General features: G+C 47.5%; 1 protein-coding gene and 1 non-coding gene across 2 annotated transcripts in view; both read right to left on the bottom strand.

Moving 5' to 3' along the window:
- Window positions 1–23,248, bottom strand: part of LOC119436996 (follistatin-related protein 5-like) — a 397,352-nt gene that overhangs the window by 93,679 nt on the left and 280,425 nt on the right. Inside the window, exon 3 of the mRNA XM_037704047.2 lies at window positions 22,334–22,448. Coding sequence (XP_037559975.1) covers window positions 22,334–22,448 — 115 coding nt within the window. The remainder of the gene's footprint in view (window positions 1–22,333; window positions 22,449–23,248) is intronic.
- On the bottom strand, window positions 87–158 carry Trnap-ugg (transfer RNA proline (anticodon UGG)). The gene has a single exon. It is a non-coding gene; the product is annotated as a tRNA-Pro (tRNA).

The following is a 23,248-nucleotide window of genomic DNA, read 5'->3' as shown; positions in this document are numbered from 1 at the left end:
TCATTAATGCAGCTCTGCGATAAACGTAATAGGAAAAAAAAAACAAGTACGAGATAATTATTTACCAATCGCCTATAAAAAATTTCGGGCCCGTCCGGGATTTGAACCCGGGACCTCTCGCACCCAAAGCGAGAATCATACCCCTAGACCAACGGGCCGACGCGTACGGCAGTGTGATTCTTCTAAGCATAAGAAACACCTGCCTCGCAGAATTTTTATTGAGCTTAGGCCGTTCAAGAATATAACTAAAGAAAACATATGACAGGCGGAATTTCGTCTGCACTTTTAAACAGCAAACTACCAGTAGTAAATCTAGAATACTAGCTGTTCATAACTCATTGAAAAGCGAAAACCAGCAGAAAACACAACGTACATAGGCAAGAAGACGATGGGACGTACCGACTGGCCCCGCTCTCGTCCCTGTGGGTTCGTGTATATTTTCACTAAAATGCACCACGATCACCTTCGGTTGTCCTAGCTTGGTTATTACTACTGCAGGCGATCGAAATTTACACTGTTGCGCCATCTATGCAATTTGGCTCGCACGACTACACGGCTAGCGAATTAAGTCCGGCGACGAGCGGACGTCGACGAGCTGCAACGATTCACGCGCTATACGTATAAGCTCGTCTGCAGCGTCCTTGTGTGTGGCGTGATACGACGGCAATGAGCCACGTCACATGTTCGTGTGCAGACTGAATCTATGATCCGACCGGCCATACGAGCATTCTAAATGCAGACATGCAGATGGAGTGCTTGACGCGGAAGACAGAAGACGTCGGCGCATTGAAAGGTCGCCTAAGAATGCGCACCTTCACGCGGCTGAATAAGGAGCAAGCTGTGTAGCGAGTCAGAAACCAGCGTCCTTCATACGATCGCCGCGTTCGACAGCAAGCGTTCATTCAGCGTATGGGACGGTACACGGTGCCGGCGAACGTGACCGCGCACACGTATCAGGAATAATGTAACGAGCACGAGCGCATCAACCCCGATACGGGAGGCATAAATTACGAAGCCTCATCCGCCGTGCTTCAAAGTTCCACCGGCTTTAGGCGCGCCATTCGTTCGTCACCACGCCGAGACACGAGAAGTTGGATGCCGGTAAGGGCCAGTCACACGGCTGGGTAGCACCTAGATGATTAATTAATCAAGCCGGCGCGATCTTATGTCCGAGGTTGCGTGTAAGCGCATGGCTGACGCATAAAATGTGCATCCTCGCGAAGGAGCTGGTTCCACTGCAAGACGCATCTCACACAGCATCGTCCTCCGATCATATGCACACGCAGACGTATGGTCGCAGTTAAGCCTTTTTTAACAAGACATTGTAAGTTCTTTCTCAACACATTCGCGCTTTGTGTTCAATCCCAGTTGTACAGTTTCCAGCGCATTGCGCCTATAAACTTCTTCCGTTCTTAACTATACTTCCACCTTAAGGAAAACAGTGCGAATGAAGGCAAGGACTGGAGGGTTTACACACACTGCGCAGTATGTGTAAATCCATATGTCTCATATTAGCTTGAGTTGTGTCTAGCCATAAAATTTCCAAGCATTACCAACTAGCTGGAGTTCCCGCTCTCCAAAGGCGTTCGTGATGCATCATGTATTTTGATAAGCGCAAAGCCTGGATGGTGCGAAAATAGACAATGTGCCAATTCTCATGCAGTACTTCTCAGAAACGAAACCATTGCCGCGAACACACGAACGTACAAACACACTAAGTAGAACAGAAAAGATGGTGGTCATCTTGTTTGTTCTATTTGTTTGAGCGTCCACACCATAACATCTTTCAAACAATTCACAAAGTATCTGCACAATAATTTCTTCCATACATTTTGGTGTTGCACAGTGGAAGTGAATTCGTTAATGTCAGGTTTGGACACACGAATGCCATGAGGTTCGATAAAACGAAATAAACAACGCCACACAGATTTGCACGCCCATGTAGACCAGAATTTACAAAGCATAGGAACTGGTCTTTACACTCACTCGGCCCCGCTATCGCGAAAAACTATTTCAATTAACTCGGGTGCCTTTAAATCCTCTACTACGTCTGTTGCTCCGACCAAGCGTTCCATCCCATAATACATTCCCCTAGATTTTTCTCTTTATTCTCTTTTACTTCTGCCTCGCACATGGGACGCGTAAAGAAAGCCGGTAGTCCCGTAAAACGGAGGAAAAGAAAACGGTCGTAAACGCGCCAAGAGCGCCAGTGGTTGATGCAGGAGCGATCAATCCCCCATCAGGACAGGGATAAGAAATATTACGCGAGAAATTGCACGCGGGGGCATGACGGGATGTCCCGGCACCTTCCATGGCCCTAGGGGTTGCGTTGGGGCTGCCTGCGCTGGCCGACCGAGCCCCCCCCCCCCCCCCCCCTTTTTTTTTTTTTTTCGCTTTACTGCTCGCCCGATGCTAGGGCGCCGCGCGGAGCGGTCGGCATTCGTGGAAGCCGCGTGGCCGCGCGCGCGCGCGGAGCCGTAAAAACGGTGCTAAGGGAAGTCGTTAGTGGTCTGCATTACGGCCATATTCGTGAGCCCTGGGAGAGACGCCGGCGTTCACTTCCCGCTCTCTGCGAAAGGCACATGCGTTTATCGATCTGTTTTTTTTCGCTCGTTTACAATTAGCGTTTTTTTTTTTTACGTTTTTCTTCACACACAGGTGTTCCCAAGTTAGCACGCGCTGCTATTACGCGTGCGGCGCTCTCATTATCCTTTCCCTGTAAGGAGTGCACAATTTCTCAAATTTATGGTTCTCGAACGCTATGAATGCCTGGCCGGCAGTGGAAAAGTGGGCTTCTTTCCAATTACGAGTTCCCTGTTCACGCGCTACTAATCCCAGTCGGCGCACGCGCCCGTCGCTCGGCGGAATGCAGGGCGAGCAGGAAAAGAATGGCAAGGGTGTCGACGAATAGTTCACGGTGAATGGATGGATAAATAGCGCACCAATGTAACAGCAAAGGGGAAAAAAAAATAACACTGGCGCCCCTCATACTGCTTTCTTTCGAGCCAACCAGAAATGATGTCCAAAATGTCAGACGAAGGTTACGAAGGATCAGAGGGAATGTTTCGAGCCACAAGAGCAACCTGCTGGACTATCCTGTAGTACGTTCGCAAGTTGTCGGTCGCGACTGACTCTGTGATATAACCAACGAGGGCCATAATCGTGGTCCACCAAAGTATAAGACAACAGCTAGGCTCCCGTGCACGACAAGATAATATGCCTACCAATTTTCCAGTCGGAGTCTGGCTGGTGCGTGAAGTCCTACCTACAACACCAAGTGGCGTTATATTAATACTAGCCAGCGGAAATATTTACTCCTGCAGTTGCGAGCAAAGTAAAGACGTTTTTATGGTATAGATATGTATCTGTGCATAATAGTTATGGTGAACGCAAAATGTGGTTTAATTTTTTCCAATTAGAAAGCGAAACATCAGCGGAGGGCGAAAGGTGATGAGGGAAGACGGCAAGAAGTCGAAAGCTAGAAACTGTTGCAGTGTGCAGAAGTCAATTGCTTTGTGGTTTAGGTGCTTAGTTTGGTCTTCCGCTTATGCCATCGTGCGCCTATGGCAAATTCAGGGTTTCGCACCACATGATCCGACAATTCTGGCTCTTGCGTACACTCTTGCTGAGGACACTTTTTCTTGGGCTACAGCTGGCGAACTGCAAATGACGAAAAGGGTAGCTTTAGAGAGATAGACGAGGATAAGAAGAACAGTGCGCAAGCCGTGAGCGTAACTGCAAATGCTATCCTTTCTATCTGTTGATATGATTGTAGTGCTGGGCGATCAGCCATCGGTTAGTAAATGCGGTATCAGCGGTTACTACGTGGTCGACTCTGTCATCTCAGTTCCACGGAGGAAGATACGACAGGATCGCCGGCTCGCCTATCTCGCCATGCATTTGACGCGTACAACTAATGTCGCGGCGGCACGACGCGCCTATATAGCTTTCCACCTAGCTCTCTTCCTGCACTTACCTCCTCTCTTCTTGCTGTTGCATAAAGCGCTCCGTCCTCCTTTTTTTTATTCACTATTTGTTAGCGCTAAAGGATCAAGGGACTTCAGTTAGCGCAGAAATTGCACATCGCAGTGCGGTCGAAGCAGGAAGTAAAAACGATTAGCGCCCGAGAAGGAATGCTGTCTATACCGTCCAGACGCATATGGAGTTTATACGAAGAGTACTATATGGAAACGTGGGCGCTGCAGCTATCGTGGGAATCGATAGGTCGTGCGCGGATTCTTCTACGATTTGGCGCGGCTTCGTCGAGATAACACGTTTTCCGTTATTCCATTGTTCTGCGAGGCTAACGTGTGCTATGCACTTAGAGCAGTTAGGCGTTTTGCCTTCACAGCTTATGGATATGGCCACATAATTTCCAGTGATTTAAAAAATTACGATATTTAGGCCTATATGACTGTTGCTAAATCTACAACGCATTTCGACATCCGGGCAGCAAATTTTCCGGCACTTCTCGCAAGGTCAGGTCCGCCTGCAGCCAAAACCCTCCCCTCCTCCGTGCTCAATCATTCAATACTCACTAGGAATCACGATAATCACGATATTCTAAACAATTATATATATATATATATATATATATATATATATATTTGTGCAGTACGCCGACAACAGTCGATTGGTTGTAAACATCGGCTTAATGAACAGTAATTGTTGCCGCAGTTTATGTAAAAAGCTTGCTTCGCGAAGGTTATTATAAGCGGTCACAAAGGTGTACGATGCCAGAAGGATCAATTCTAGACAAATCCATGTACTCCACGTCGTTTCGCCATACTGACATTGGGTGCGGCACCATTGGCAGATTTTCCTCCTGTAATCTTAATTTTGTATTGCCAAACGCATAGACCACCCTACAATAATTACTAGGGGGAACCCTTGTGCTGCGGTCTTTCAGCCACCATGGGAATAATGGTTAGTAATGCATGTATTTGTCGGATCTTCATGCTTGCAGCTTGTACGGCTTTATTCGTACGGCTTTATTAACTCAAGCTGGCTATGTGACTATTCGTCACCATCCCGTTTCAAAGGGAATGACAATAAATCATCATCATCATCATCCTTCTCATCATCATCATAATCATTGAGTTGAGCTGGATAGTCGAGCGGAGGAGCGTTCGTACTACGCCGACATCACAAAACAAGGCGACCTTCGCGAAAAATTAGAGCTCATCCAAGTGTGTTTTTATGTTCGTTATCTGTAGCTAGAAAGTAGCGTGAACGCCTAAATTGCGCCATCGAAAGCGAACCGTATTGCCGGCGTCTCAGGAGGGCACAGGCACCACTGTGAACGGCTGCATGTTTCAAGATGACAGCGCCAAATATCAATTAGATGCAAGGAATGAAAACAAAGCAAAAAAGGAAATGTCCAAGGAGCTTTACAAGAACCGCAAACAAGAAATCAGGAACGAAAACTTGTACGGCACAAAGGGTAGTGATTTGCTTTTTGAGGCTTAAGCTGGCTGCCTGAAGACAAGAACATGCAGGAGCAAGTCATTCAGAACTGGGTGAGACCCGTGTACGCTGTATAAAAAAATCCGGAGGCGACTCGGGGGATTATAATGGGATGTCAGAACTGGAGGAAACGCCCAGCTCCCGCAAGCACTGGAGTTCAAATCTGATGGCGGCTTTAACTGGTCTGCGGCGGAGATCAGCAAGAGGCAATTGAAGTCTTGGTGGAAAAAAAACAGGGAAGAGACAGGGACGGTGTCTTCACAGGCGTAGCCAATTTTACAAAATAATGTCGACATAGGCGAAATGTTCGATCGCAATAGACATATTAAATCCTAAATAGCTCACGCAAGCTACTATAGTATGTATGTTATCTGCTACAGCCATTAAAGGGGCATGACATTAACAATTATTATCATCCTCAGCAACAGCCACATATATGTACTTGTTCCACGAAGGTAGAACTTGCGGTACACTAACTGCACCGCCTTCCGCCTTATTATCAGTCAAGGCAGTCCTCGACTCCCTTTTTTTTTTTTTTCGGGCTCGATTCCTGCCGCCAAATGGTATAAAACTGTTCAGTGATGCGCTTCCGGTGCAGCGTTGACGTTTTTCACAATAAACCTCTAGCTGGATGCCATGCTCATTCTGTGCGTCGTGTTCCTTATCGCAGTTTGTAAAATGTATTTCTCTCGCACGGCGTTTATCGTTCTTTGTTAAATATCTATAGAAAGGTGACATAGTCTGTCGCTTTGCCGTCACTCAGTGTTAATTATGTCAGTCAAGCGGGGAGGGGACACTGCAGCTCCAGGTCCGCAGTTTTGGAACCACCCTTCGTATCAACTTGGTGTCGATTGGATCCAAAAAAGCAGGACGAAACGCAATGCTTACGGGGCAGCCCGACCACAGACGTCAAAGCGGGATGTGTATTGCCTATAAACTGGGACGCCTGCTCACCTCACGTGACGCTCGCGTTGGGAGCAGTGTGAGTGTAAGGATGAGTCTCGCCAACTTTGAAAATCAAACATTATCACTGTTCGAGGTGCCTCAAGGCACCAATTATATGTATAAAGTTAATATTAAACTCGCGTACCCGAAAGCGTAGTTAGATAGTGCCAATATTTTCATTGTCTGTAATTGTCTAGAAAAAAAACAGATTAATATAGAGAAGAACGAGAGACCTCTCCAAACTACAGAAGATCAAAGCACGAAACTGCATCACAAGTCATACAAAAAAAGGTTATAAAAAAGGAATCATTTCTATGGCGCCGGCAGGCAAGAAAGGGTAACGGAAGCACAATAACCCCCACGTACCTCCCGTGCCAGTGTTGGCTGAAACATTTGAGAAATGTGCGTCATCACAAGCCCTAAATTAGAATCGGGCCAAGGTACGTCACGACGATGGATCACGTGGAAGCGAATTCATCTTTCCCTGGAAGCGTAACCTGGCCGGCGGCTGTCGCGTTGCATGTGAATGCGTCGGAGTCGGGACGCTGCCCGAATTTTCGAAAGTCGTATAGCGGAGAAGAGAAAGCGGAGCGCGGAAGCGCAGCCGAGCCACAAGACGAAACAATGAAACCGGCGTACGTGGACGGACTCGTGTATTTCGGCCCGAAACGGACGACACCAGGGCCGGTGTTTCTTCGCGCGCCACGGCGGCGCGTCCATCATCAGGCCAGCTGCGTGGCCTGGCCTCTGACTGGCTACTGTACGGTCAACGTCGGCACAACAGGGCCTCGGGAACGAAATACAAGACATATACGTATAATAATAAGCAAAACGAAACAAAAATCCCGACTGCCTCCCCTCAGTTTCTCTGTGCCCCCACACCGCCTGCCTTCCCTCTGCCCATCGATCTTGGGCTGCAGTGCACGATGCCGCTGTGAGCCTGCTGTGACTTCTTTTTTTTTTTCTTTCTGCTATGCCCAGCGGACCCTGGAAGGAAAAAAGAATGGGGAGGGTACTGCAGTGGCGCGGCGCTCCTATTAGCGGACTCCCATCGGTGTCGCTTCCGTAACCATAGGGAAGACACGAAACGAAGCAAGAATGACAGCAGCAAAATAAAAGAAAAAGGAAACAGCGCTCTATAAGAACGCACAACGCCTCCGCCGGTAGCCAGAAAATAATAGTAATAATGTACAGCACGTGCACAAACTAGAGTGCCGCCTAGAAATAGAAACTATCACTGAAGACAAAAAAAAAATTAAAAAGAAAAGGGGGACGTCATTTTTGTTTCTCTTTATTTTCGCTTTTGTTACTTTGTGAGGAAGAGAATGAACAGATCTGCAAACGAGAGCAAGTCGAAAAGAAAGAAAGATACATTTTGCTTCAAGTGTAAGAAAATAAAGTCGCCAAGAGAAGAAAACAGAACGTATAGCCAAAGACTCGTGATTAAAGCGTTATACCGAGGAAGAGCCCGAAGGGGAACGTTGCCCGCACGACGCTGTGTATCGAAGTCGGGTATGGTTTTCCAGGGGGCACCTCTAAATTTATGCCGTTCCTTGCAAAACCTCGACGCGCTCGCATTTCCTTTGATCCGCTTGACGTTACGCACAAAGAAATGCTCTCGGGGCCAATCGATTCCAATATAGGGATTTTTTCTTCCAGCCCTTTCTGTCTCCTTATTTTTCTCCGACTACTATAGCGGATAGATACCACGCACAGACACTGCTTGTCGCTGATGGTGGCACGGAGAATTTCTTCGCGTTCATTCTCCGAGCGTTGTTTTCCTAATTCGCGCTTGTTTTGCTTACCTTAGGCTCTTTCATGCGTCTCACGACTCCCAGGCATCAGCCGAGGGAGGCGCGCATCAAATGAGCTACGCGCGTAGCTCCGGCGCGCGCGCAAGAGCCCATACAAGAGTATATATGCACACAGGCGCACAAACACAAAAGCTCGGTGTCTCTGAGCACGCACGTGCGCCCCGCGCCGCTCCGTGTTTGCCACAGGCACACCGCAGACGCTCGCACAGAAATTTCGTCCACGGGGAGAAAAAAGAAAGAAAAGAGACGTTTGCCGTAGGCAAGACAGAAATGAAGGCTAAACAAGCACGAGGGGGTGCTTGTTGAACCACACAAACAGTATAAATATTGGAAGATAGAGACCCAGCTTGCAAAAGGTAGTAAAGAGACAGATAGAGAGGAGGAGGAAATAAGAAGAGGAAAAGATACACCGCAACCCCTGGAAGACGTGAAAAGAGTAACTCAATTTGCTCTGGGACGAGAAACGCGTTGTAGGCGGTAAGGAAGCTCGCGCAGTCGTTCACAAAATGAGAAAGCGGAAGCCCTCCTCCCGTGACTCCTGCTTCCCTTACAACGAAAAAAAAAAAAAAACGAAAAGAGAAGTCGAGAAAGAGAAAGGGAGCACAAAGGAACGAAAAAAAAAATGCTACTGAAGAAAAGGAACGAAGGAGACAAAGAAAAACACGTACACACATAGATGAAGAGTTGCGACGACGCGGACGAGGTAACGCGGGCTTTGGCTGCACATTGCTCGTTTCTGGGCGTTTGGCGCGCGCCGGCATCGCGCTGCACATCGCGCGCTGTTGAGCTCGACAGCGAGCGACGAGCGATCCGCCGCGCAACGCGTAGATGAGAGGAGGCCGGGAAAGAAGGCGCAAAAACAAAGGACAGAAACGACGTGGGAGCGTATATACGAGGCGGCAGCGTGAACGCCTGGTGGGAATTTGTAGCCGGGGCGCCAGCGCTGCGCTGCGGCGGCGACGTCGCGTGTGCGTGCGTGTGTGGACATTAGGGGCAGGCCGGCCAATTGGGCGCCACACGAGCCCCTTGTCGTGCTGACGCCGTCCTGGGCAAGTGGCGTGCCCTGGGAGACCATCGCCTGCTTCCTTGGCCTCTTTCTTTCTTTTTAAATATCCGTCTAGATATATATTTTTTTTCTTAATTTGGGGTCACGCCTTGGTGAATGTCGTCTGAGAGTAAAGTGGTGCTGTGATGCTGATACGCCTAGCGTATGGATTTGGTTGTTGTTTCTTTCTCGCATTTTATTTTTCTCTCTCCCTCTATACTTCTTGCAGCGTATTTTTTACTCTTGATACGCCCTCGACAGTCGTAAACTTCCCTAAGAAGAAAAAAAATTGTGCCAATTGTGCGTGATTTTCGAACGGCAGCGTTCCTTCGCCTTTCTTTATTTCTTGCGGTATTATTTTGTTCGAACAAACCATCTCTCGAAGGGCAGGTAAGATTTCATTGCGTTCACTTTCAAACGTCTCCGTGAGATTGCGAAGAACTGGAACTATATAGTCGCCGAACACCGGTGTGTTCTTGCTCCTGTTCTGCACCATTCTTTGTTTGCGACGAGGTTTTCTTCTTGCCCTTTATTTCCAGCGCCCTGCATTCGCTTTACACAGACTCGTAAAAGTGTAAACTAGATAGCACCTCTGCACCGCACGTGAAGATGGGAACTTTAGTTGCTCATTCGTGTGCTTAGTGGATCCGCCCATCGCACCTGCAGTGTAAATGACGGTGTCCGCCCTGAGAGCAGTGAGCAAGTTGCACGTCCGCAGCTTGCTTTCTTCCTGTTTTCGGAGCGCTAATGCGAGGAACATTGTTGGAAATATCTCGGCTCCTCCACGAAAGCTCGCTCGAAAAGCCTAACTTTATAAGAGCTTTTTATTTCTCACACGCTGCTTAAAAAAAAAAAAAAAAAAACTGCCGACCATATTTCGGATTACACGCTGTTCTGTATAACACTGCAGATCATTCTTCCGCGAAATAGCATGCGTGCACGCCAAGTCGCACTCAAAGGATGACTCCGACATGCGCCCATACCATTCCCTCTGCCCCAACCCGCCTTTAATTTTCTTTTCTCTCTCTCTTTATTTTACCCAGCAATCAGATGAAAGAGGCATCGCGAGAGGCAGCCTGCGAGAGGATGACATGGGGATGGAGGTGGTTAAGATGAGAGGAGGAAAACCCGGTGAGTAATTCTGATACAACGGCCGGGTGGCACGGAGTCGGCTGGTGTGTACGCCCGAATCATGTAACGGAAGGAAGCATCGAAGGGGAGAAGCGCTGTAATGAGATTGCGGCGGTGGCGGCGACGTCGCCCGCATCTTGACTGAGGGGATTTGCCGACGCAGCCACGGATGAGATGAAGGGGACGCCTCGCCGAGTGGCGCGGGACCGACAACACACCACGCGCTCACTTGCCGGCATTCCCCACGTCCTACACTCACCCCTCTTCGGTGCGCGAGCCACGCGGCCGGATAGACTCGAGCGGCGATGGCGATGCCAGACGACCTCCTCCCTTCTCGCCCTTCGGAGGCTGCGCCGCTCGATGGGATCGTCGCGACTGTTGCCCCGCGGACCCCGGTCCCCTTTGCTCGTTGCCCGGGGTGCAGCACTCTCGTTCCGGAACGAGCCGCAATTGGATGCTCAAACAGACCTCATTTCGCAATTAGGCGGAAACCGCATTCCACCATTCCTCCCCGAACGCGGGACGCACGCGCCATTCGACTCCTACTATCACTGCGTGCCTTCCGCGTCGCCCCTTGGCGTCTGCCGGACGCCACTGCGCTATTTCGGCTTTGCGGTTGTAAAGTGGAACCACGCATACACGAAAACGCGTGACGGCGCAAAACGAATTCCACTGCGATGCGTGCAGACGGGGACGAGGGTGCCAGAGAAGGCAACGTGGGGGCGTTGGTGATAGGGTCTGGGCGTATGTCTAACATCTGCCCCCTCGCCACCTTCCTCGAATTTTTTGGGGGGGTTTGAGATGACCAAGTCATTTCCTGCGTGAAGTTATTTGCCCCTGAACTCCATTTAAATCTGTTCGCGGTGGCTCAGGAGAAACCACGTCGCGTCATTTCAGTTCCGGAAGGATGTCAAAGTGCGAAATACTTCAAGCTTTAGATGTCTTTAACAGTTTCCAAAAACTTCAGAAAGGGTTCATATTTTTGTAACCGGTGTGCAGTTCAGAAGTGAGCGCACGCTGTACTTTCTTACCAAGACCTGCACAGATCGTGCAGCCACATCGCGTCTGTCATAGTTTACCTTTGCGTCCACTAGGGCCTAACGCTATCAGTGGGTGGCGCTAGCTATGACCTGTTGTTGTCCGCTGGCTCTTGTCTGCTCCCATATTCTATGTGTGAGTTTGTGTCGCCATTTCGGCGCATTTTACTCGAAATAAACGGAAAGTTGGCATTATTAAAAAGATGGAAGGACAGAGGTTCTCCGGGAAACCCTGTATGCCTGCAATATATTTCTAGGACTAGCGGAACGTAACAACGACGGTGCATAGAAGAGAGAGAGAGGAAAAAAGAAAGGAGAAAGGCAGGGAAGTTGACCAGAACAGAAAATGCGATTTGCTACCCTACACGGTGTATGGTATGGGGCAGGGGCAGGTAGGCAGCCAAGAAGAAAGTAGAGCGAGAGAGATTAAACACACTATCCCAGCCGGTCGCGATGATATACGGAGGAAATTGTCACTGAAATGGCGCAGACGAGGTAGGTCCAGAGGCGTATTTTGTACGCGCTTTGTAATCACCAAAGTGGTCCGAAGCGCATATCTTGCTTGCATGCTTGTCTCTCAAAAGTAACGAGAAAACATGCATGCGCTATGCACGAACCGCTTTTCGTTGAATTACAGTGGCGAAAAACTGTACGTCTGAACACCCGTATGTCATGGGGATTGCATAGGTTAAAAGTGTTCAAATATAAAAGCCGGGAAATGATAAAGAAATGTTACCATGCCAAGGTTTATAACGCAGCTCACTCCGGCGAAAACACGAACAGCAGATGAACAGGTCGTGAAAGCGCCACTTGTGGCTAACTTAGGAGCGAGAGTTGGTGCAGGTGCACCCCCCTAAAATCCGGTTATATGGGCAGGTCTGTAGTTACACAAGGTCTTATTTCTGACACCCTTTCAACGGTACTAAAGGTTTTGGAATTAAGAGTTTTAAGCTGGGCGTTTTGCTTCACTGGCGCTTATTATTATTGTTATTTTTTTTACATCCGTTATAGCCCAGATTTCGTTCATGGTGTGCGTCTTTGTTTAGTGAGTTTCTTGTGTTTATGGACGAAGTGACAGTAATTTACATGGAACCGCCAAGGCAGCTCAGTGGCTAAGGCGTTGCGCTTCTGAGCATGAGGTCGCAGGTTTGATTCCGGCCGCGGCGGCCACGTTTGGACGGGGACGGAATGTAAAGACGATCGTGTGCCGTGCATTGAGAGCACGTTAAAGAACCCCAGTCAGTCCAAATTAATCCGTAGTCCCCCACTACGGCGTGCCGCATAATCAGATTGTGGCTTTGGCATGTAAAACCCCAGGATCTACTTGAATAACTTCTATGACCATATTGCAACTTCGCGAATCAAAGGGAGCCTTCGCCTCACAATATAAGTTACCGTGGCAGAGCATGCTTTTCAGGCAGACACTGTGGAAGATTGAAAAAAAAAAAAAAAAAAAAAAACGTTAGTACGTCATCTTGCGCATTGATGGAAATCATGTGCAGCCTCTTAGAAATGGCGTGGTGGCCGGCGCTTCCAAGCTTGTTATTTTTTTACACTTTTGCTACGTTCATTCCAAACCCTTCATGTCCCAGGTTTATGCTAACAGACAATCCAATCTTAAAAGAGTTTTATTGCTATGGAAAAATAGAGCGGTTCATTATGTTCTGTGTTCTGTACCTTTATACCACCAATCTCGAAACCGTCCTTTATTATTTTCCACCACAGATTCATTCACCTTTCCATTACTATCCAAAATACTCATGGCCTCGAGCAGGGTAACTACTTCCTCATTTACCTCTGGGTGGTTACTGCGACATGATAACAAAACATGCTCCAAGGTTTATGACCTAGTATTAATATACAACGACGTAGTGGCTTTTGACACAGTGCTGTTCTTTCTAGGTCCGATTTATTTTTGTTAAAATCCAAGTGCATCCGTTGGTCTTCGCTCTTTGCTCGGTGGTGATGGAAGCAGGACTCTTGCCTCCTCTGCTGCCGACCATTATATGTGCTGTGTGAATGATTGCAGCCCTACATTTCTGCGGGGCACGACCTATAGTAGCTGCTTGGAGTTGACTCTGGTGTCATGGCGCTTCGCCTCGAGTGTCCAAGAGTTTACGGACATAGAGACACACTGGAGAGAACATATTCCAACCTACATAAAGATTAGTGAAGTTGACCAATCCTCCACTAATATATTGCGTACATTTGATTGGTCAAGTTTTAAGGAGCATATGGATGACGAATGTCGGGAAAGCCGTTCTCAAGATACAATCGTGGAAGCAATCAAAGCATTCATCTGCTCGCTTAAAAGGTGAGCAAAGCGAGCCGACTTCGATATAGAAATGGAGAGGCTGCGTGCGGCACGCTGACAGGTGGAAATAAGGTATCGGCACATGAACTCCGTTCTACATCTGAGGGCTTCACGACGCATACAAAAGAAAGTCCAGCGTCGTATGGATAAATTGGAAGACAAGCGATGGAAATCTTTCTGCGAGTCTCTTGATCCCCGAAGATCGCTATCGCACATATGGAGAACGGTTAGGGGTCTTCGTTCATCTCCGCATCAAAGGAAGCCCTTTGCTGCTCTGGCCCTCTAACGCCGCTCGCAGATTGAAGTGGCTGAAGAGTTCTGTACGCGGGTTGCTGGGTCCATGGTCATCACTAGTAACGCAGCACTGAGTGACGTCTCTGAGGCACGTGTACCAGAAATGAAGGTTCCATTTTCACTCGAAAAGTTCGACGCTGCTTTGGCGACCTGCAGGCGTTCTTCGTCACCAGGAACAGATGGCATCACGTACGCTGCCCTATGCCACCTTAGACATGACGCATGTGGTGAGCTGCTCAAGTACTACAATGAGTCATGGCACAATGGCGTCGTTCCTAAACAATGAAAATCTAGCCGCTTGATCCCCATTCTGAAATCTGGAAAACCTCCGCTTGATTTATCATCATATCGTCCGATTGCGCTTTCGAGCTGCGTCGGCAAAGTGATGGAAACAATTATTCTTGCTCACTTGGAATGGCACCTCGAGCTATTCAACATCTATCCGCACGCCATAGGCGCGCTTTCGTTGAGGTCGCTCGTCCATCGACAACGTTATTGACCTCGTTACCTGGGTCCAAGAACAAAAAAGCCTCAAGCGCCAGTCAGTTGCACTTTTTCTCGATGTCAAAGTAGCATACAGCAACGTCACCCATGAGGCGATACTGAACTCACTTGAGGCTGCAGGAGGTGGTGGTCAGACGTATCAATGGATTCGGGACTATTTGGCTGAGAGGTGCTTTTTCTTGCAGACAGAAGAAGGCCCAACCTCGGAACATTACATCTGCCGTGGTGTGCCGCAGGATGGAGTGTTGAGCCCCATATTGTTCAACCTCGTCCTGGTAGGACTTGCAGAGTACTTACCGTGGACAGTTCATGTCTCAATATACGCCGACGATATTTGCATCTGGTCCTCTGCGGTGACTCGCCCTCAGGTGCGGGCCAGGCTTCAGCGGGCGACAACAATGACGGCGTTTTATCTACGAGAACAAGGCCTCAGTGTGGCTACCGAAAAGTGCGCATTGGTTGGCATTACGCGCAAACAAATGTTATGGTATCCCGGTTCAATCAGCAGTCAACCTGTATCCTATGCTAAAATTCATCGTATTCTTGTCGTCATCATTGACCGCAAACGCTCGTGGAGCCCTACTTGCGTCTATCTGAAGAAGAAGTCATCTTCCAATGCTCGCGTCTTCAAATTTCTCTGCGGGAAAACCTGGGGCACATCAGTCCAGTCTATGATGCAGCTGTACTGGGTACTGTTCCTTGGCCTCCTGCCTTACAGTCTAACAGTTTTGTGAAATACATGCAAGACCAACATTCGTGCTCTGAAGAGCATACAAGGTCAAGCCCTATGCACGTGTTGAGGGCTACCTCGGTGCACCTCAACATCAGCAACAATTGCCATCGCGAGATACCATATGATCCAGACACACGTAGCTGTCGACTCTCTCAGAGCGCACATTCACCATCTGTCAAGGATTCCCAGCCATCACCTAGCTTCCCTACCAGCCGAGAGACCTCAAGCGACCTTTTCACGAGTGATTAGCGCTCATCAAGAGTGCATACCGTCATCTTATACAGCGGTGGCGAAGCCTTCATCTCCCGTGTGGTGCCTGCCACAGCCTAAAGTGAACCTTGCTATTCCCGGAATTACAAAGAAGGCCAATAATCCGTCGCCGGCTCTGAAGCAATTGACGCTGTTGTCACTGCACCAGACATATGACCGCATACATATATGTACCGACGGTTAGACTTCACCTACCAGCACAACTACCGCTTTCGTCGTTCCAGCTAAGCAGATTCCTATTTCAAAGTGTCATACATGACTACACCTACTGCGGCAGAACCTGCAGCCCTCCATGCCGCTATGAACTACATCATCGAAGAGCTGGCACAGAAATACATGATATACGAGACTCTAAGGCAGCTCTTCGCAGTATCAAATCTGCCTTACATCACAGAACTTACGATCAGATGATATCCGACACCAGGAAAGTACACCACCATGCTCTGGAAACAGGGCACAACGTAATTTTTTAGTGGATTCCTGCTCACTGTGGCATCGTCGGCAACGACTTTGCTGACAGGGCTGCCCGGTCTGCCCACGAAGACACCCAGACGCGTCGAATACCTTTGGCAAGGACGGACGCTGCCAGGGAAGTTCGTCTGCTTTCAGGGCCAAAAGGCACAAGCTTTCTGGAGTTCTTCAAGCCCCTTCAATTGCCGATTGCACAAGGAGGACCCCCTCCTACGGCTACAACTGCCATCTAGCCTTTCCCGTGGCGAAACAACCTTGCTGTGTCGCTTGTGGCTGTGAGTGGGGTTCACGAACGCTTGCTCCTATCGTATGGGAACGGCCGAGAGCCCGATGTGCGACTACTGTAGGTGCGAGGAAACCATCGAACACGTATTGTGTATCTGTCCTCGCTACGACGTACAACGCTTCTCTCTCCGGACAACTATAAACCGACTGGTCTCGAGATCGTTCTCTGAGTCAAGATACTCCGACCGTGGCCACATCCTTCACTGGCACAAAAAGCGATTCATGCACTAGTACAGTACTTGAAGTGCACCGGTACGAGAGACCGCCTATAGTGCCCTGTGCATCCTCCGACGCGCACCCAGTGCTCACTCTCTTCCTCTTCCTATTCCCTCTTTTCCTTATCCCTAGTGTAGGGTAGCAAACCGGACGTCGTCTGGTTGACCTCCCTGCCTTTCCTCTCCGTACTTTGTCTCACTTTAGTAGACGCTACACATGAAGATTCGCCATGGCCTTTGAATTATCATAAATTTCAGTGAAACTGTTGTCTTCCACGACCGTTCTCCTGCGGCGATGAAGGCCGACGGCATGTGGCAGCTTGCTGGGTATCAAATGTCAATCAAGGAAGAGCCAACAACGCAGCCTGCATTAGAGGCTCGAATTTGCTTTGAAACGTAATTATCAAGAGTTGCAGAATAAAAGTTATCTTCCACATACCTCGATCAAATTGACAACTTCTTTGCGCGTGCATCTTCGCCAGTAATCCGTATTTTTTTTTTTTTTTCTCACGTCGCGTTTCACCAGCTCCACATTGGAGGTCAGCTAGGAGGGGCCAGAATCGACAAACATTTTGCGGGTATCGCGTTTGTGCTTTTTTGCTATCATCAGTTTTAGTTTGGGCGACATACAAAGTACATCAGCGTTCGTGTTCCCGCACGAACAGTGTGCCCCTCAGCGACTCATCGACCTCCCATCGGCTTCGACGACCACGGGACTGCCGGGGACCCCTTCTGCTGCTCATCTAGGGGGTCTCAAACCATCATCGCTAGCCCTCCCGTGGGACCTGCGAGGGTGGCGTCGAGAGCTTTGCCCCCGACGTCCCTCAAGGATCACTGATTTGCATTCCACGTGCCCCCAAAACACCATGTACGTTGACAGAATCGTAGAAAGCACTGAAGAAACGATTGTCGATGAAAGGGTTCTGCTTTTCTTGATGTTAAACGTTGGTGTTTGTACAAAGCTCGGATATACCAATGCATATGAAAAGGGGGTCGGATATAGCGAAGGAATTGTACCGGATATAGTGAAGCATTTGCAAATTCTCGGCCAGATTTCGAACAGATGGCAAAACAAATTCCTAGGACTTTCAAAGATGCGATAACTCTATTAAAAAGCTTCACCGTGTGATACAGTTTCATAACTGGCTTCCTTGCCTTTGACTATTCATATTTCAGTCCAGTTTCCCTTTCCCCCAGTGCAGGGTAGCCAAGCGGGCTCAGCCTGGTTGACCTCCCAGCCGTTCCCTTATTACTACTGTTTCTCTCTCTCTCTCTGACACTACTTTCAACACCCTTTTCTCTCCCGCTGTCCTTGTCGTTGGCATAATACTGGTTTATTTTTTCCACTTCTTCTTTTTTATCATCATCATCATTATCAGCCTATATTTATGTCCACTGCAGGAAGAAGGCCTCTCCCTGCGATCTCCAATTACACCTGTCTTGCGCTAGCTGATTCCAACTTGCGCCGGCAAATTTCCTAACTTCATCGCCCCACCTAGTTTTCTGCCGTCCTCGACTGCGCTTCCCTTCTCTTGGTATCCATTCTGTAATTCTAATGGCCCATCGGTTATCCATCCTACGCATTACATGGCCTGCCCAGCTCCATTTTCCCCTCATAATGTCAACTACAATATCGGTTATCCCAGTTTGTTCTCTGATCCACACCGCTCTCTTCCTGTCTCTTAACGTTACGCCTAACATTTTTTCGTTCTATCGCTCTTTGCGCGGTCCTCCACTTGTTCTCGAGCTTCTTTGTTAACCTCCAAGTTTCTGCTCCATATGTTAGTACCGGTAGAATGCAATGATTGTACACTTTTCTTTTCAACGACTGTGGTAAGCTCCCAGTCAGGATTTGGCAATGCCTGCCGTATGTACTCCAACCCAATTTTATTCTTCTGTAAATTTCTTTCTCGTGACCAGGGTCCCCTTTGAGTAATTGACCTAGATAAACGAACTCTTTTACAAACTCTAGAGACTGACTGGCGATGCTGAATTCTTGTTCTCTTGCCAGGCTATTTAACATTATCTTTGTCTTCTGCATACTAATCTTCAACCCCACTCTTACACTTTCTCGGTTAAGGTCCTCAATCATTAGCTGTAATTCGTCCCCATTGTTGCTGAATAGCACAATGTCATCTGCAAACCGAAGGTTGTTGAGATATTCGCCGTTGATCCCCACTCCTAAGCCTTCTCAGTCTAAGAGCTTGAATACTTCTTCTAAGCATGCAGTGAATAGCATTGGAGAGATTGTCTCCTTGCCTGACCTCTTTCTTGATAGGTATCTTTCTACTTTTCTTGTGGAGAACCAAGGTTGCTGTGCAATCCTTGTAGATATTTGCCAAGATATTCACGTATGCCTCCCGTACTCCTTGATTTCGCAGTGCCTCTATGACTGCTGGTATCTCTACTGAATCAAATGCTTCATCAAATGCTTCATCAACAAATCAAATGCCGTATAGAGAGGTTGATTGTACTCTTCAGATTTCTCTATTACCTGATTGATGACATGGATATGATCAATCGTAGAATATCCCTTCCTGAAGCCAGCCTGTTCTCTTGGTTGTCTGAAATCAAGTGTTGCCCTGATTCTATTGGAAATTATCTTGCTGAATATTTTATACAATACTGAAAGTAAGCTAATGGGTCTATAATTTTTCAATTCTTTAACGTCTCCCTTCTTATGGATGAGTATAATGCTCGTGTTCTTCCAGCTTTCTCGTACACTTGAATACGTGAGGCATTGCGTATAAAGGGCCGCAAGTTTTTCAAGCATGATATCTCCTCTATCTTTGATTAAATCGACTGTTATTGCATCTTCTCCGGCAGCTTTTCCCCTGGTGATGTCTTTCCAGCTCATGTCTGCTTTTACCCTTAGTGCGTCTAGGTTGGCCTGTTTCTTCTTGACTAATTTTATTCTTTCTCTCTTCAAATTGAGAGAAATCCTAGACCTCACTAACCTATGGTCACTGCACTTTATCCTACTTAACATTTCTTCTACATCCTGCACTATGCTGGGATCGGCAGAGAGTATGAAATCTACTTCATTCCTTGTCTCTCCGTTAGGGCTTTTTCATGTGCGCTTCCTGTTGCTGCGCTTCCTGAAGAAGGTATTCATTATTCGGAACCTATTCCTTTCCGCGAATTCTACCAACATCTCTCCTCAGGTGTTCCTAGAATCAATGCCGTAGTTGCCAATTGCTTGCTCACCAGATGGCTTTTTCCCCACTTTTGCATTGAAGTCGCCCATTACTACAGTATACTCAGTTTGCACCTTCCTCATTGCTATTTCAACATCTTCATAAATCTCTATTTCTTCATCATCGTGACTGGAGGTTGGGCGTAGGCTTGTACTACCTTCATTCAATACCTCCTATTAAACTTTATTACGGCGACTGCTACCCTCTCATTAATGCTGTAGAATTCATCAATGTTGCCCGCTATGTCCTTATGGACTAGAAATCCTACCCCGAATTCTCTCTTATCTGGAAGACCTCTGTAGCAGAGGACATGGCCGTTGTCAGCACTGTATAAGCCTCACCAGTTCTTCTCACCTCACTAAGGCCAATAATAGGCAATACGTGATATTTCTTCAAATAGCCCTGCTAAACTAGCCTCACTCGATAATGTGCGAGTGTCGAACGTTGCCAGGTTCAGTTTCCAGTGGCGGCCTGTCCGGACCCAGAGATTCTTAGCACCCTCTGCCGCGTCGCAGGTCTGACCGCCGCCTTGGTCAGGTGCTCCGCAGCCGCTGGAGACTGAGGGCCATGGGTAGATTGTAGGAGTCATGAGGGAGATAGTGGCCGAATACTGCACCAGGGAGGCCAATTCCTGTTTTGGTGAATGAGTGACTTTGTTGAAGCTTAGTGGGCCTTTCTAATTTGGTTGCACCTTGACTAATATAGCCCCACTATCTCTCGGCGATATTTTCCTCCATTTTTTCGCCGGTTAAGGCGCCACTCCATGCCTGAAAATGTAGTGGACAAACGTGTTTTTCTATATATGTGCGTAAATACTCTAATCATCCATGCATTTTTCTCCATACACTTCAATTGTTTTTCCAATCACAACCCATGCCTTCGTGCACTACCTCATTTGTAGTTCTTCCGCGCGCAAGTATTTTGTTTGTCTTCTCGTTCACGTACTTCCTAATATGTTCTGCTTTTAAGTACCGTTTTACTTAAGCACCTGCTTTGTGTGGTCGTTATTAATATCCTAATATTATATATTTCTTAATCTATCGGGTCCGCGACGCATTTCTATACCGACGTGGCAGCGGCCCACTACGTGCTGACGCGCGTTCCGAAGGACTTAATAAAGTTTTACCATACCATACCATACCATACCATACCATACGGACTCCTCACATGATTGTAATGAATTATCTTTATTAAAATTTGATTTAGATTTATTTAGGTTTCATTATGAGCTGTATATAAGAACTAGCTCTCGAATGTTGCCGAAGCAAGAAATCTTCCGCTGGCCACTCTGTTCCCTCAAATCACATGTACCCACAGGCCGGCGCTGAGTAACCCAAGTACCAATGAAAAGGCGCACAAATGAAAAAAAGAAGATAAAGACGCGGGAAGAAATTCCTCGTTTCAGTGAACACAAGCTACCGCTCAGGGCACGGTATCCTCTCTAATATGATCTCGCATTTCCTGCCGCTGATATATCTATCAGCGACAGGAAACCTATCACTGGTAGTCTAGGTAGCCATATTAGCCGCGAACATTCCAGGCATCGCTATTTCCTACTTCTTTTTCTTGTGTGTTAGATGTCTAGATTAAGGGAGTTACGGCCCTGAATCAGAAGAACTGAAGCTACAAAGCACTTCCTTATTGCTAGACGCACCAGCTTTCCTAATAGGACAGATGGTGAGACGCATAACAGCCAGAGAAGTTTGCAGGAAACTGGTGAAAAGTTTTCAAGTTGAACAGCTCTCGACTAAAAGCAGAAGAATGAGACCTGCGAAACTCTACTCAGTTTGCGCAACTGCAGAAAGGTCCTTTCGCACGAATCCACCTTATCGTGCGCTTATAACGGAGTAATGCTGCTTACGTAACATGATAGAACAATCGATCGCTCGACGATGACGCTACAGTGAAGCATCAAGGCCTTAGCCCCGATCCCCTTTTAGATCTGACTATCTTCTTCTACCTTTCATCGTTGCTTTTCTATTCACACACTAATGAATTACTGTCTGTAACGTTTTCTTCATTGTTGCATTGGTTTCTTTTTGTTCGTCTGCTTGTTCGTGTGTTTGCTTGTTTGCTTGCTTGCTTGTTTATTTGCTTGGTTTTCCTATGGGAGCAAGGCGTGAGTGATTTTAGCTTTTCAGACAATACTGCGCTCTTTTATTTGCAGATGAAAAAAAAATCGACTAAAATTGGAGCAGCGATGAATTTAGCGCCGTCTTTTATCATGGTTGATTTCCTTTTTCACTTTTTCACCCTTGGCTGTGGCGCCACCGCGTCACCATTATCAATGGGATCGTTCACTCAGCGCTGTTCAACACAAACCCAGTGGCTATAACGAATGGCTATGCGAAAAAAGAATATTGTGTAAATGAAAAAAAAAATACGTTGAACATAATGCGCTATTCCACTACGAGATCGGTGTCCTTTATAGATACCTATAAGGCGGCATTATATGATCAGGTTTTTTATGCAGGACAGACGTGCGCTTACTGGCACTACTTTGTTAATCAGCACACAGGGGTTAGCCATTCGCCGTTCGACGTGCGCAAGGAAGGAAATAGCTGAAAAAAAAACATTTTTCGCCCAAAACATGCGTTAATCGGCGCACTCACCAAAGTCAAGAGGCAGTGCTTTGGGCGCAGTCGGTGCGACCAAGTCCTCGCTGCTGAGGAACTTGTCTTCATCTTCCTCCACGTAGGTTGCGCTGCCATCTCGGTTGTGGCGAGACTGGAAATAACAAAGAAGGAGAGAGTGACGCTGTGATTCAAGTCTCCAGTCAAACACAGCGAGTCGGACACAGCTAGAGACATATCACTAAACACATCTTCTAAGTGTTCATGCCAGCGCTTGGTAATGCTAGCGCCACTCGAAATGCCGAGTACCTGAACGCATATGCTCGCCGCGTGAGACATGCAGTATCGGGTTTCAGTGAGAATGCGAAACATGGTGAAAAAGTGTCGCTTATAAGGGCCAAAGTTATATTTTGACTCTAAATGTGCGTACAAACGATGAAAGCGTAATCACAATAACTTCTTGCCAATACTGCGTTTTGTACAGCCAACCGCAAAAGTTATCGGAGTCGAGAATAAACTAAATTTTGTCGTATCTTTACAAGTGCACCTGTATGTAACAGGTACAGTGATATGGTCGCACGGGGAAGAAAGGACTAAAGTTTTAGATTCTGCGGAAGATGCGTTATCAGCGGCGAAGTTCGGTTTCTTCGCGGATACCGTGCTCGGAACGCTATCGTGGTTCGGATTACGTCATAATGCTTGTCTTTGTCTTTGGAACATATTACCTTATCGCTACTGCTCTTACAATCATTATAGCGTTCATTTAAGGTTAATCTGATTGTTCGCCATCACTATCTTTATTGCGCAGTACACAGGTGTCAACACAGGTGCGAAGCTCAGCAGAATGCAGTATTCCTCTAATTTTTTTTTTAGCGGTATTAGCCTAATTCGCCGCCGTTTCCTGCACCGTCTCTGGTGGTGCAGAAAATGGTGGAAACAATTTCACAACATTAA

Source organism: Dermacentor silvarum, chromosome 1 (genome assembly GCF_013339745.2).
Source record: "Dermacentor silvarum isolate Dsil-2018 chromosome 1, BIME_Dsil_1.4, whole genome shotgun sequence".
Classification (NCBI taxonomy): domain Eukaryota; kingdom Metazoa; phylum Arthropoda; class Arachnida; order Ixodida; family Ixodidae; genus Dermacentor; species Dermacentor silvarum.
The sequence above is the reverse complement of the archived record's forward strand: the minus strand, read 5'-3'. Positions and strand labels throughout refer to the sequence as shown.